General features: G+C 32.7%; 1 protein-coding gene across 2 annotated transcripts; it reads left to right on the forward strand.

Annotated features, from left to right (window-relative positions):
- The first annotated feature begins 3,153 nt into the window (after nt 1-3,153).
- On the forward strand, nt 3,154-9,275 carry LOC130968680 (shikimate kinase, chloroplastic). Of its 2 annotated transcripts, none has more exons than XM_057894079.1 (12): nt 3,154-3,881; nt 4,953-4,985; nt 5,100-5,398; nt 6,205-6,263; nt 6,438-6,492; nt 6,583-6,655; nt 7,287-7,371; nt 7,842-7,924; nt 8,030-8,159; nt 8,298-8,376; nt 8,669-8,733; nt 8,886-9,275. In XM_057894079.1, the coding sequence occupies exons 3-12, from the start codon at nt 5,185-5,187 to the stop codon at nt 8,943-8,945; spliced, it is 903 nt and encodes a 300-aa protein (XP_057750062.1). In that variant the 5' UTR covers nt 3,154-3,881; nt 4,953-4,985; nt 5,100-5,184; the 3' UTR covers nt 8,946-9,275. The 2 variants fall into 2 exon arrangements, with proteins under 2 accessions (XP_057750062.1, XP_057750061.1); XM_057894078.1 differs by having other exon boundaries at nt 3,155-3,881; nt 4,912-4,985.
- The last annotated feature ends 2,991 nt before the right edge of the window (nt 9,276-12,266 follow it).

The raw sequence follows: 12,266 nt of genomic DNA on the forward strand, positions 1-12,266 counted from the left end.
CCACCTCCTGTTTGCTGATGATTCCATCTTATTCTGTAAGGCTAATACTGAAGCATGTTCAAATATCCTGCATTTATTGAATTCTTATGAAAGCATCAGTGGCCAGAGGGTAAATCTTAATAAATCTGCTGTATTCTTTAGCCACAACACTCCCTCCACTACTCGTACACTACTGGCTAACTCTATGAATATTAATCATATTGGGGCGCAGGATAAATACCTTAGTTTGTCTTCTACAGTCTCTAAATTGAAAAAGGCTTCTTTTAGTATGATCAAAGAAAAGGTTCGTAAAAGAATCCAAGGGTGGAAGCACAATCTTCTTTCGTCAGGTGGTAGACATGTATTGCTTAAGGCAGTGGGAGAAGCTATTCCTATTTATACATTGTCTTGCTTCAAGTTGCCTGATGGTTTAATTTCAGAAATTCATTCTCTACTTTCTCAGTTCTGGTGGGGACAAAAAGGTTACGAAAGGCGGATGGTTTGGATTAGCTGGGACACTATGACTCGCCCACGAAAAGAAGGAGGCCTTGGATTTAAAGATCTCCGAATCCAAAATCTGGCGCTTTTAGGCAAACAGTTTTAGCGACTTGTAACACAGCCTACTTCCTTATTATCCAAAATCCTAAGAGGTAAATACTTTAGCAATGGTAATGCTATAACGGAAGAAATTGTAGTCTTACCTTCTTGAGAAAGGTCTTAATTGGGTTGTGGGTACTGGTGAGAATATCCGAACCTTTGAGGATCCTTGGCTGCCTCCTCCGTATCCTTTAATGATTTCTGACATGCCAATTAGACAGGCTGTTTCTGAGTTGGTTCCAAGAGTTAAAGATCTAATTACTAAAGATAGGAATTGGAATTAGAATCTCATTCAAGAATTATTTTCCCAAGACATTGCAAATAGGATTTTGTCAGTTAAAATTCAGCAGAGTAGGGACAAATTGTAATGGGATTTGAACAAATCCAAGCAATATGATATAGTTTCAGGTTACAAAATTGGCTATTTATTTTACCATCCGCCTCTGGAGCTTTGCCCTAATTATATGCAGTAGAAAAAAGCCGTGGATTGATCTATGAAAGTTGAACTTGCCTCACAAAATTAAGCTATTTATTTGGAAAGCTCTCCATGGTCGACTTCCGGTGCTTGCTCAGATTCTTCACCGTATCCCATCTATATCACCAATATGCCCCTGCTGTGATGAAGCAACGGAAATAGTCACTCATTGTTTGATCGATTGCTCTAGAATTAAAGACGTATGGTCTTAGAGTTATCTTCGTGACTGTCTTTCCCTTCAGAATTCTAACGACTTTTAGACATGGTGGACTGCATCAACAGAGATACTTAATTCGTTGAAAAATGCTGACCGTAATCCTCAATTGCTTGCCATCATTTGCTGGAACTGCTGGAAAGCTCGTAACCAGTTGATTTTTGAAGGTTCTACTTCTACTAGCAAGCTCTGTCAAGTTGCTCCGTGAAATTCAAAGAACTCCCAATTTAGGTCGTCATCTCCATGAGGTAAGTTCTTAGTTGCATTCAATTTGATTTATCATTCTTTATTCTTTAAGATTTTTCTTTATTTTTTGACCACTCACCGTTGGATGAATACCTTCAGTGTAGTGTTTTTGGAAAATCCCCACCTTTTATTATGCTGTCCTGCTTTTGAACATCTTTATATTTCATTTTTTAATAATTAATGAAATATAACCTACTATCTTTAGAAAAAAATGTAATTAATAAAGAATAATTAAAAATTCTAACTTATTCTTTTAATTTTTAAATAAAAAACCTTTTATATTTTAATATTTCATACGATGATTATCGAATCTTGCATAAAAGTTTTTTTTGTAAGTTATTCGCAATTTAATTTGGAGGATACTCTCATAAAGATGCGTAAAATATTTTTTTATAAAGATATTTATGTGTTGCATTATTATTGGACGTATTAATGAATCAGTTATTTTTTAATTTTTTAACAAATTAGAATAAAATTGATTTTTTATAACAATAATAATAAACCCAATTCTTATCAGATTCGGTCAAACTGACTAATTTATATAATTTACTGGATTATATTTTTTTTGTTTTTTTAAACAAAAATTAAGGATATACTTGTCTTTTTATTAGAAAATTTAAACATGATTTAGTTTAGATTGTGTAAATCGATCGGATCAAATCAGGTCTAATAATTATAATGGAACAATTAAATTTATTATTGTTGCTATAATAAACCAATTTTATTCTAATTTATTAAAAAATAAATTATTAATTAACTTAATAAAAATATCCAATTTTTTTTGATAACTAAATATCCAATAATATTATAATACATATAAATATTTTTTTTAAAAAAAAATATTTTTTGTGCCTTTATCGAAATGATCTCCATTTAATTTACCAACCCTGGTTGATAAAGTGCAAAAAGACCAAAAGTCTCCAGTCCTACTCGTGCGGTCTCCACCAGCAGTCTCACTCTCACCAACCCTCAAACTCGTGGTTGGTAAGCACGTGTTAATGCCACGTGACTATATATATGAAATGCCTCTTCTATTTTTAATTCTAACATCGAATGGATTTTTTTAATTGTTAAAATAAATTAAAAAATAAAGTATAATTTATAATTTTTTATTATTTTTATCATATTTTTTATTTTATTTATAAAATTAATAATAAAAAATTATATTTTATTCTCTTAATTAATAAATAAAATTGAGAAGATTAATTTTTAAAAATTACAAAAAAATATATTTCTGGCTAGTCCAATTATTATCCAATTTATCTAAGAATTATAACAAATAAAAAAAATTAATTTTAAGTATGCAAAATATTTAATATTATTACTTCATTATGATTTTTTTTCAAATAATTATTATAAAGAAAAAGTAAATATGTTTTTGTGATGTATTATTATTATTATTATATGAAATTTAACTTGAGATGTGTTTGACTCGGAAGGACTTGATAATATGGTCATAGAAAAACTTTAAATTTTCATTAAAGAATTTATTTACAAGCCAACTTAAAATATTTGAATACATGTCAATAAATTATAGTTTAAATAGGATAATCTTTATATTATATTTGGTAAAAACAAACAAAAAATATTAGGGTACATATGAATTCAAAGAAGCTATACGTAGATGGCAAAGAGCAAACCAACCAACCATGTTCGGAGTTGTCAAAAATCATCCTACTGTTGACTCCCTATGGCGATGAAAAGTCAAAAAAGCCTTCCCAGGTGCCAAAAAGCGTGAAACCTAATTGCTTCGTTTCTTCTGCCCCAGCCCCTTTCTCCCTTCCTTTCTTTCATTCAGAAACAAATTGAGCCAAAAAAAAAAACCCAGCCATCACCAACGCCGCAAGCAGTGGCACCCGTCCGACGCACTCAAAGCCGTCGTCCGTCCGTCCATCTAGCTTCCCTCGTGCTCCAACTCTCCAACCCTGTTCACTCTCACCGATCGCAGCTTCTTCCTCGAGGTCAGCTCGGCGTCCGACGTCTTCGTCTGCTCAGCCGCGCATCCGGCCCAAACCATTGAATCCCTCTTTCTTTGCGGATTGAATTTCTGCCCTCTTGCTTCTCGTTCGATCTGGCAGAGTGCTCTTTTTCCACCCCCAATCCATTCTGCTAACCGCATCACAGAGCACTAGTTGCGGAACTCTGCCTCGCTACGCGGAGGAGCACGACCTTGAACTTCCGCTGCCGCCTCCGTCATCTTCTGAACAATATGTTTGTTCGGTCTCCGCCCTTGGAAGTTGGCTCAGGACTCGTGAGTCTTCAGTGGTGAAGTGAAAAAGAAGGAATAACAGTGGTCGTCGTCTGGTCTTCGTCGCCGTCGCGCTCAACTGCTCTCCGTCATTGTGTGCCTAGACTGCTCTCAGATCGAAGGTTAGTGCTCACTGCTAGGCTTGTTCTTCATTTTTTTAATGCTCGTGAGAACGAAGGTTTAGGATTATCCTAGTGCTACTCAGATTTTCTTTTTAATTTTTAGTTCTTGGTTCTTTGTTCTTTGGTATAGGAATCTGCTTCTACCAGTGCTACTCATATTGAATTGTGTTCTCTACTGTTGTACTGTACTCTGTTTTGTTGCTTTTTCTTGTGCTGTATTAAAAAATTTTGTTAAAATCTTAATAAGTTTTGTTAATTTTTAGAACAGTTTGTTAATTTTTGTTTAACTTATGCTAAAATTTTGTTAGAATTGGGATCAGTCTTCTCTGTTAAAAATATTGCTATTTTTTTTTTGTTAAAATCATGTTAAAACATGAGTTTTTATTTATTCAATATAAAAGCATGAACTTTTATTTGTATGATTGAGTCTTCTCTGCTCCATTAGACTGAATTTATTTATTGAATTTTGTTAAGTTATATTTTATTTTGAACTGATTAAAATAAATAATGAAATTTTTATTAATGAATTTTTGTTGTTAAATCTTGTTTGGATTAAAAAAGAAACTAAAAAAACTAAAAGAAAAAAAGTTTGTGCATAAAAAGTTAATTATATTTTAAAATATTTATTTATAATTTATTTATCATTTTATTATAAAATCATTTTTCTGGTTAAATTACAGTTGAATTAGTTGGATCAGTAAATCAATAGTTAAAATGGTTTGATGATCAATGCCAATTTTCAGAACCTTGACAAAAATACAAACTCATAAGTCATAAGCTTTTCTAGTTCTCTCTCTTTCTCTCTCTAATAGTACTAATTGTTCAACAATACCCTAAACTACTATTACAGTATTACCTTAGGAACAATTATTATATTTGTTTATATTAAAATCGTTAAAATCATACCAATACGAATACAATTACTTGATTTGATTATTAATAAAAGCAGAAATTACACGAGTTTCACGGGTGCTTATTTTTGTAAAATTGTAAAAACTTTCAATCTAACACATTTTTTTCTTTCCTTGAGATTCACATAACTTTCTTCAATGTTAACTTTCTCTGGTTTAGCTGATCCCTTCCAGTCAAATTCTGCTACAACAGGTCAGATTCGGAATTTCATCTTCTCCATTTTCTTCCATTTTTTTTTTCATTGCTTCCTTCACTTATGTCTGAATTTAACTCGGCTTGTTTCCCCCATTTTCTCCGAAACTAAAGATCGAAAATTAAGAGGGGATAAAGGACAGAACTTGTCGTTGCGATTGGCGTAAATTTTCAATACAAGTGTTGAGACGAAGTTATCATGGATGCGAAAGCGTTGCAACTTTCAGCTCTGCTTCAACCGGAGAAGATTCGGTCAAAACCCAGTGGCGCTTCTTCTCTGAGCATATCACGTGAGCCGCACAAAAAGTTTCTCCGGGTTTCGGTTTCGGTTAAGTTGCAGCCTGTTAGAACTTCCACGATCCGGCGCAGGATAGCACCTTTGGAGGTTACTCGTTCATACGAAAATATCCCAGGTTTGTTGTGAGAAAAAAAAACACTGTTGGTTTTGAAACGCGCGAATTTGTATTTGTATTATTTTGTTAATATGCTGGTTTGAAAAAATAAAAAATAAAAGGGCTTGTAACGTATTACGCGCTTGCTTTTCTAGCTTTGCATTTACATTTTCCAATTGTTTTTATTGTTATTGAAAGGACTGCTGATTTTGAGCTATCCGTCTTTCAAACAATGATTTACTAGCTACAATAAGAAGGTACAACGGACAGTGAACCTTACTTATACATTGCCAATGAATTTGGATTAAAGATTTGTTCTGGTTGTGCGGAAAATTGCAAATCTAATCCTCAACGTGCCTCCCCTGTAATTAATTGTTACTGTAATTAATTCTTTGTTTTGCCTGAATTATATTCCTGTAAACATTGATTGAATAAGGAAGGATTTAAAGTTTAATTTGCCTTGCATGAAATTGATTTGAAGAACTTGTGCTCAGATATTTGTGACTAAATGTAGTTGGATATCTATGTTAAAAAACATGGCGTGTCAATATGAAAGGTCAATAGACACTTCAGCTGGACCGTTCATAATAATTTCTATCAAGGTGAACTGAATATAACTGCAATGCCCAACTATTGTCTATGTATTTATCATTCTGCAGCTTCAAATAAATTTATTCTATTGAATAGTTGGAATAATCAACTTCCGCGTCTTTTGAGGGAAAATTATGGTCTCTGAGAAGATGTAATTTGGCTGGATTGCATATAAGATTGTAACTGACTAAATAAGTACTGCCCATTCTTATTTATTAATGTTCATGCTCCTGTAGCTTCGACATTGGAATCTGGAACCTGTCATGCTCTTCTTGATGAAGAGTTGATTTTGAAGGTAACAACATGAAGTTCTTTGTCATTTTTAATTAGTCTATATCCATTTCGTTAGTGATGTTTATGCCCTCCATTATAGTAAGCAAGCATCAAGAAATAGTAAACTTTGCTTAAATGTTTTTTTGCCTCAGCTTGCTATATATGTCATTATCTTACTTGAATTAATAAATTGCAGAGTAGATCACAAGAGATCGATCCATATTTAAATGGACGCTGTATATATCTTGTTGGTTAGTTTCTTGGCTAAAGTCATCATCCAATAATATAATTTCCAAGTATGACTATTGCAGCATTCAAAGTACCTTTAATTTGACATGCAGGAATGATGGGATCTGGGAAGACAACTGTGGGGAAGATTATGGCACAAGTGCTTGGCTATTCTTTCTGTGATAGGTTAGTATGGGAATTTATCATCTTTTTTTCCTCTCCTTCCAACGAAGAACTTGATTCGTTGATAGGTCTTGATCAATTGGGAGTATGAATAGAGGGAAAAGGGCAGACAGAAGGACTATATTAATTGATTAACTGATTTGAGTTTTTGGAGAGTAGGCCTCTCGAATGTTCTCATTATCTTGTAATTCTTGAATAAATTACTTCTTTATTATCTCTGGACCAGTTATATCAGTCTTAAAGCAAGTAAATGATCATAATAATGCATCATTTGGATAGCGAATAGGCTAGTAGAATATACAAAGAATTGGTATGTTGCTTGAAGCTATGTACAGTTTCTGTGTGCAAAAACCAAGATGAACTTCAACTGGTGTTCATATTTAATTGGTAATGGAGAAATATAGTTAGAAGCAACAAATGTATTATATGACTCTATTTCTGTAGATAGAAAAGGGTCATTCTAGTTATCCTGAGGAGTATGGTCTACTGAGCTGCACACAAAGGATTTCTGATTGAGATTATTATATAATACTGCACATATGTTTGACTATTACAATGCACATACTGTATATTTCACAAGCACTTTAGACATTGTCTTGATTTTCTGCATTTGTTGCACTTGTGGGTGCTTCAGTGATGCATTGGTGGAGGAGGAGGTTGGAAATTCTGTAGCTGATATATTCAAGCACTATGGAGAAGCTTTCTTTCGCGATAAAGAGGTCAGTTGAAGAGGATTATTCTTCTAGCTTATATGTATCCTCTTTGTTAAGTTGTTTTGAATTTTTATATGTTTCTTTTTTCCAATCACATCCAGCTCCTCATTTTTGTCTATCTGTTGACATAAATTGCCCCATGAAGCTGTTGAATCAATATGTTCTGAAATACTAACTAATGACAGTACCTTAGTACTGTCAAGAGTATAGAATTCAATAATCAATTATGAAAACATCCCAAAAAAAAAGAAAAAAGAAATGGCATAAACAACTGCTTAGCCCACTCCTTGCTGTAGGGTAAGAGTCTGATATTTGGCTCTTGAAAGTGATGTTAATAGATACATCTGGTTATGAAATATGCTAACAAGCAACATCATTTCCAATTACTTTCTTGTGTTCTACTATAAATAGATCTGATTGATGGTTTTATTATTGCATTCACCATTCATTTTTCTTGCTTATTTTTACTGTTTCAGACCGAGGTATTGCATAAACTGTCCCTGATGCGTAGATTTGTTATTTCTACTGGTGGAGGTGCTGTTATCAGGCCCATCAATTGGTATAATTATAATTATTAACATGTGAACAAGAAAATTGAAGTTTGGTGTTCATTTTTTTATGATTAACATCCCATTCTCGCCATCTTATGTATATGGATTGCCAGGAAACATATGCACAAGGGCGTCAGTGTTTGGTTGGATGTACCGCTGGAAGCCTTGGCACAGAGAATTGCAGCTGTAGGAACTAACTCTCGCCCCCTACTACATTATGAAGCAGGAGATGCATACACCCGGGTAACCTTTTTTTTCCCCCTCCTGCATACAATTTTAGTCACCCAGTCCTAGCAACTTCAACTTTTTAGCAATTTGCATCAAAGTTTACTTTTTTCCCCCTCCTGGTAAGTATTCTGACCTTTTGATGTTCTTTTGCAGGCTCTCCTGAAGTTATCTGCTCTTTTTGAAGAAAGAGGTGATTCATATGCCAATGCCAATGCCAGGGTCTCATTGGAAAGTACGCATAGATTTTCTTTTTGGTTTTGATTTTTGAAATAAGAATTGTGGATTTTTTTTTTTCGGAAACTTTGGGAATAAAACAGGACTTTATGTATTTCTTTTCCCCCCGCCACTTATTGAACTTGAATTGTTTGGACCTGGAGACTCCTAAGATACTTGCCCAGCCTCGCTTTTAAAAAAGACAAAAGGAAAGTAGGAAAAGATCTTTAGTGAACTTAATTATTATTTCTACCTTCTTCTTGATGCTTTCCTAATATATATGGTTTCTGACCTTGTTCTTTATCGTGCAGAGATAGCGGCAAAACTGGGCCAAAGAGATGTGTCCAAACTGTCACCAACTGCTATTGCACTTGAGGTCTTCATACTCAATTCCCTCCCTACTAGTGTCATTTCAGGATGTTTTTTAAAAATATTTTGGTTTTTATGGGTCAAATGAAATGTTCCTAGGTTAGTTGAATAAAAATGACATCTGTGCCAATCTAGATAACACGCCTCTGCATCTTGCAGGCATTGGAACAAATTGAAGTCTTTTTGAAGGAAGAAGACAACAATTACGCAGAACGCTAATAAAAAGAGACACAAGTATTGTTGACGTGTTCATATTTTTTCCGTTATATGCAAGCAAGGCCATGATAATATCGTGCAATGTCAATATGTTGAGTTAAAAAAAAAAAAAAAGAAGTGATGAAACCTGTCGTATGTTTCTGCATAATTTGTGTTGGCATTTAGAATAAGCTGAGGAGCTACCAGCAGTGTTTATGTTTTGTTTATTGTTGATGTATATATATATATTTGTAGTCGAGTTTGGTTGATCTGGTTATGTATTACTTCCTCCAAGAGGATTTTTATGTTGTAAAGTGGTCGGTTTATTTATTTTTAAATAACTTTGTTCAACAACTTAAGCGAAAAAAAGACCTCATGTAAATTTATAAAAAACTAAAAAATATATAAAAAAAGAATAAATAGAAAAATGTTTGGCAACCGGATGGATGTTGCCCCCAAAATAACAATGGTTTCTCAGGAAAAGTAATAAAGCAAAAGAGCTGGTTGCAGAAAACTTGGGTTGACATATTTAGACAGCGTAGCAATTACATTAATTTATATTGACTGATATTTTTAATTAGCAATTTAATATTTTTAATCCAACAATCTAATTTTATATTTTTAATTGAGAAATTTTAGAGGATTATTAGAATTTATTATTTTTAGATATCAGTTAGCTATCAATGTTTAAAAGTATGAGATAAAATGTTATTAGATTATTAGATTAAAAGAACTAAATTAAAAAAATTATTCTAATTATTAGTTATTCTTGGTACTTTTTTGACCTATATAGTTTGGGACTTACTTTTTATTTTGCAGATATAGCGGTTTTCATATTCAATGAAAAAGAATGAATTTTTTCAATTTTTTTTTATTTTTTTGTTAAATATATTTTTTTATTATTTAATATTTTTTATATATTTTTAATTAGGTAGGTTTTGAGAATCAGACCGGTCATCGAATCATTCTAGTCACTGGTTCACCAGTTTATTGGTCCAATTGGTCCAACAGTAGTTCATTCCAAAAAATCGTTTTAGAATAAAATAATAAATAAATTATAAATAAACATATTAAAATATAATTATAATCTAATATAAATATTAAAATATCACCTAATAAAATATACATATTATCATTATATTAAAAACTAACAACATTCTAATAAATCATCAGAAAATAAACTATAATACTTACGCAATATGTCATCCACATTACTAGGAAGATCAGGCTCTTTCTCACAACCTAAATCCTGAAATCAATAATTTCAACAAAAATAATCACCCTAAATCTTGAACCCTAAAATCAATAAATAATCACTCTAAACCTTAAAATCAATAAATCTATCAACAAAAATTCAATAACAGTAGACTCATAAATTAAAAAATAGCAGCAGCATAACAAAGTCATTTTGATCAATAATTTCAACAATGATATTAAAATAAGAAATCAAAAGTAAAAAATAAAAAATAATAACAAATCCATTTTTATCAATAATTTCAACAATGATATTGAAATAAGAAATAAGAAATTAGAACATAGCATAAAAGAAAAAAAACTCCTGTAAACAATGCCACTAACCTTCGACAGAGGTGGAGGGCGACGGAGAGCAGGACAACGACGAGACGACGGTGAGCAACTCGTACAAAAAAAGCCGTAGGAGGATGGACGCCAAACCGGGATAGAACAGACTCAATAGAAAGTTTGGGTTTGGGACAAAGCGAAGAGGGAAGCTGCAGAGGCGCCAACAACCACAGACGGCGGCGGTGAAACCATTGAAGAAGCTAGGATTTTGGTTTTGGGTTTGAGGGCTTTGATTTTTCCTTTTTTTGCTGAGCACTGAATGTCACGAGGGGGGGGGGGGTGGGGGAAGGGGGCGTGATTCATGCAGTCACGCACGTTTTTTTTTAAATCGAATAAAACGACGTCGTTTAGTAAGAACTGACCGGTTTTTGGTCCGGTTCAATTGACTAATTTTTGGTCCGGTCCAACCGACTAGTTCTCAATTTTTGGACAGTTCTCCAATTAGAGGTTTTGCATATAGGACTGGACTGTTAACATCGCCAGTTCTTGGTTTGACCGGTTTAATCGACCAGTCTGGTTTGATTTTCAGAATTATGCTACCTAAAAAGTACGTAATGAAAGATCACATTCAACAAAATAATTTTAGAAAAAATGGTAGAATTTATTCAAAGAAGATCACGCTAGTCCCCATATACGGAAATGGAAAAAGGGGGTGAGAACCTAAGGTTCCCAGTAGGGTACTATACGAAAAACCCAAGGAGATATGCAGCCTAAATCTAATCGTTTATAAGGTCACAACAGTAATCAATTATACAAACAAATGCAATTACAAGTATATGATAATATAATAGTCATATATACAAGTAAGAAGCCACTAGCAGAGAAATGTAGCAACCAAGTATGATACATGTCTGGTTCTACGTAGGTCATGAGCTCATGCGTTGATTGGTTATTTGCAACCCGACGTTACCCGACCCAAGTCCGAATATAGCTACTCCACTAGGTCGGTCGCGCACCGGTACCCGAAATACAGTCGTAGCACTAATAAAAAATGACCTAAAAATATAAGGTGCTCCCAGTGAGCAATAATCCATGTGACAGGTGTCTCCACGTTCATATAGTCTCTGGCCAGGCTGGATGGAAGTCTGCTCTGCCAAGTATGTTTTAGCACCTTGAGGTTTATAGTTTCTTTTTCTGCGGTACATCCCAACAAAATTTATTTCTAAAGGATTTTTTTGCCTTTCTTTTATAAAAACTTGTGTCCGGTCCTTTCTTAAAATATCTCAGCTATATCATATTTTACCATTTTGCTCTTTTTACTTAACTTTTTACCATTTTTGTTAGATTTTTAATGACACTTTTATCATTAATGTTATTATTTTACCATTATATATTTATATTTTTTCTAATAAACTTTTTCTCCTTCACTAAGTTAACTAATAATTTTTATTTTGTGCTTTATGCCTAAAATTTTTATTTTTGTCCTAAGTACTCTAGTTTTACCATTTAACATTTTTAGCATCAAAATTTTACCGAATTAATCCTAATAGTTTTCTATGACCAAAATTACTCCTAATATTTTTATTAAAATCCAATTTTTACCATTAGGGACCTAAAAAAATCAATTTACCCTTTATTAATTTATTTACTTGCTCTAATTACTGTTTTTTTTACTATTTTACCTCTAACTTTTACTAAAATTTTTATTTAGACATAAAATTTTATTTTAAATATAATTTTGACTCAAATAAGTTATACAATTATTATTTGACCCCTAAACATATTAAATTCAAAATTTTACTTATATCTTGTCTATATTATGTT

Source organism: Arachis stenosperma, chromosome 3, assembly GCF_014773155.1.
Source record: "Arachis stenosperma cultivar V10309 chromosome 3, arast.V10309.gnm1.PFL2, whole genome shotgun sequence".
Lineage (NCBI taxonomy): Eukaryota > Viridiplantae > Streptophyta > Magnoliopsida > Fabales > Fabaceae > Arachis > Arachis stenosperma.

What these genes read in the sequence shown, in the direction of transcription:
- LOC130968680 (XM_057894079.1), top strand. Translation starts at nt 5,185, where the DNA reads ATGGATGCGAAAGCGTTGCAACTTTCAGCTCTGCTTCAACCGGAGAAG. An exon ending in ACGCTGTATATATCTTGTTG is followed by an intron (nt 6,493 to 6,582) that starts GTTAGTTTCTTG and finishes TTTGACATGCAG; the next exon opens with GAATGATGGGATCTGGGAAG. An exon ending in GGCTATTCTTTCTGTGATAG is followed by an intron (nt 6,656 to 7,286) that starts GTTAGTATGGGA and finishes TGGGTGCTTCAG; the next exon opens with TGATGCATTGGTGGAGGAGG.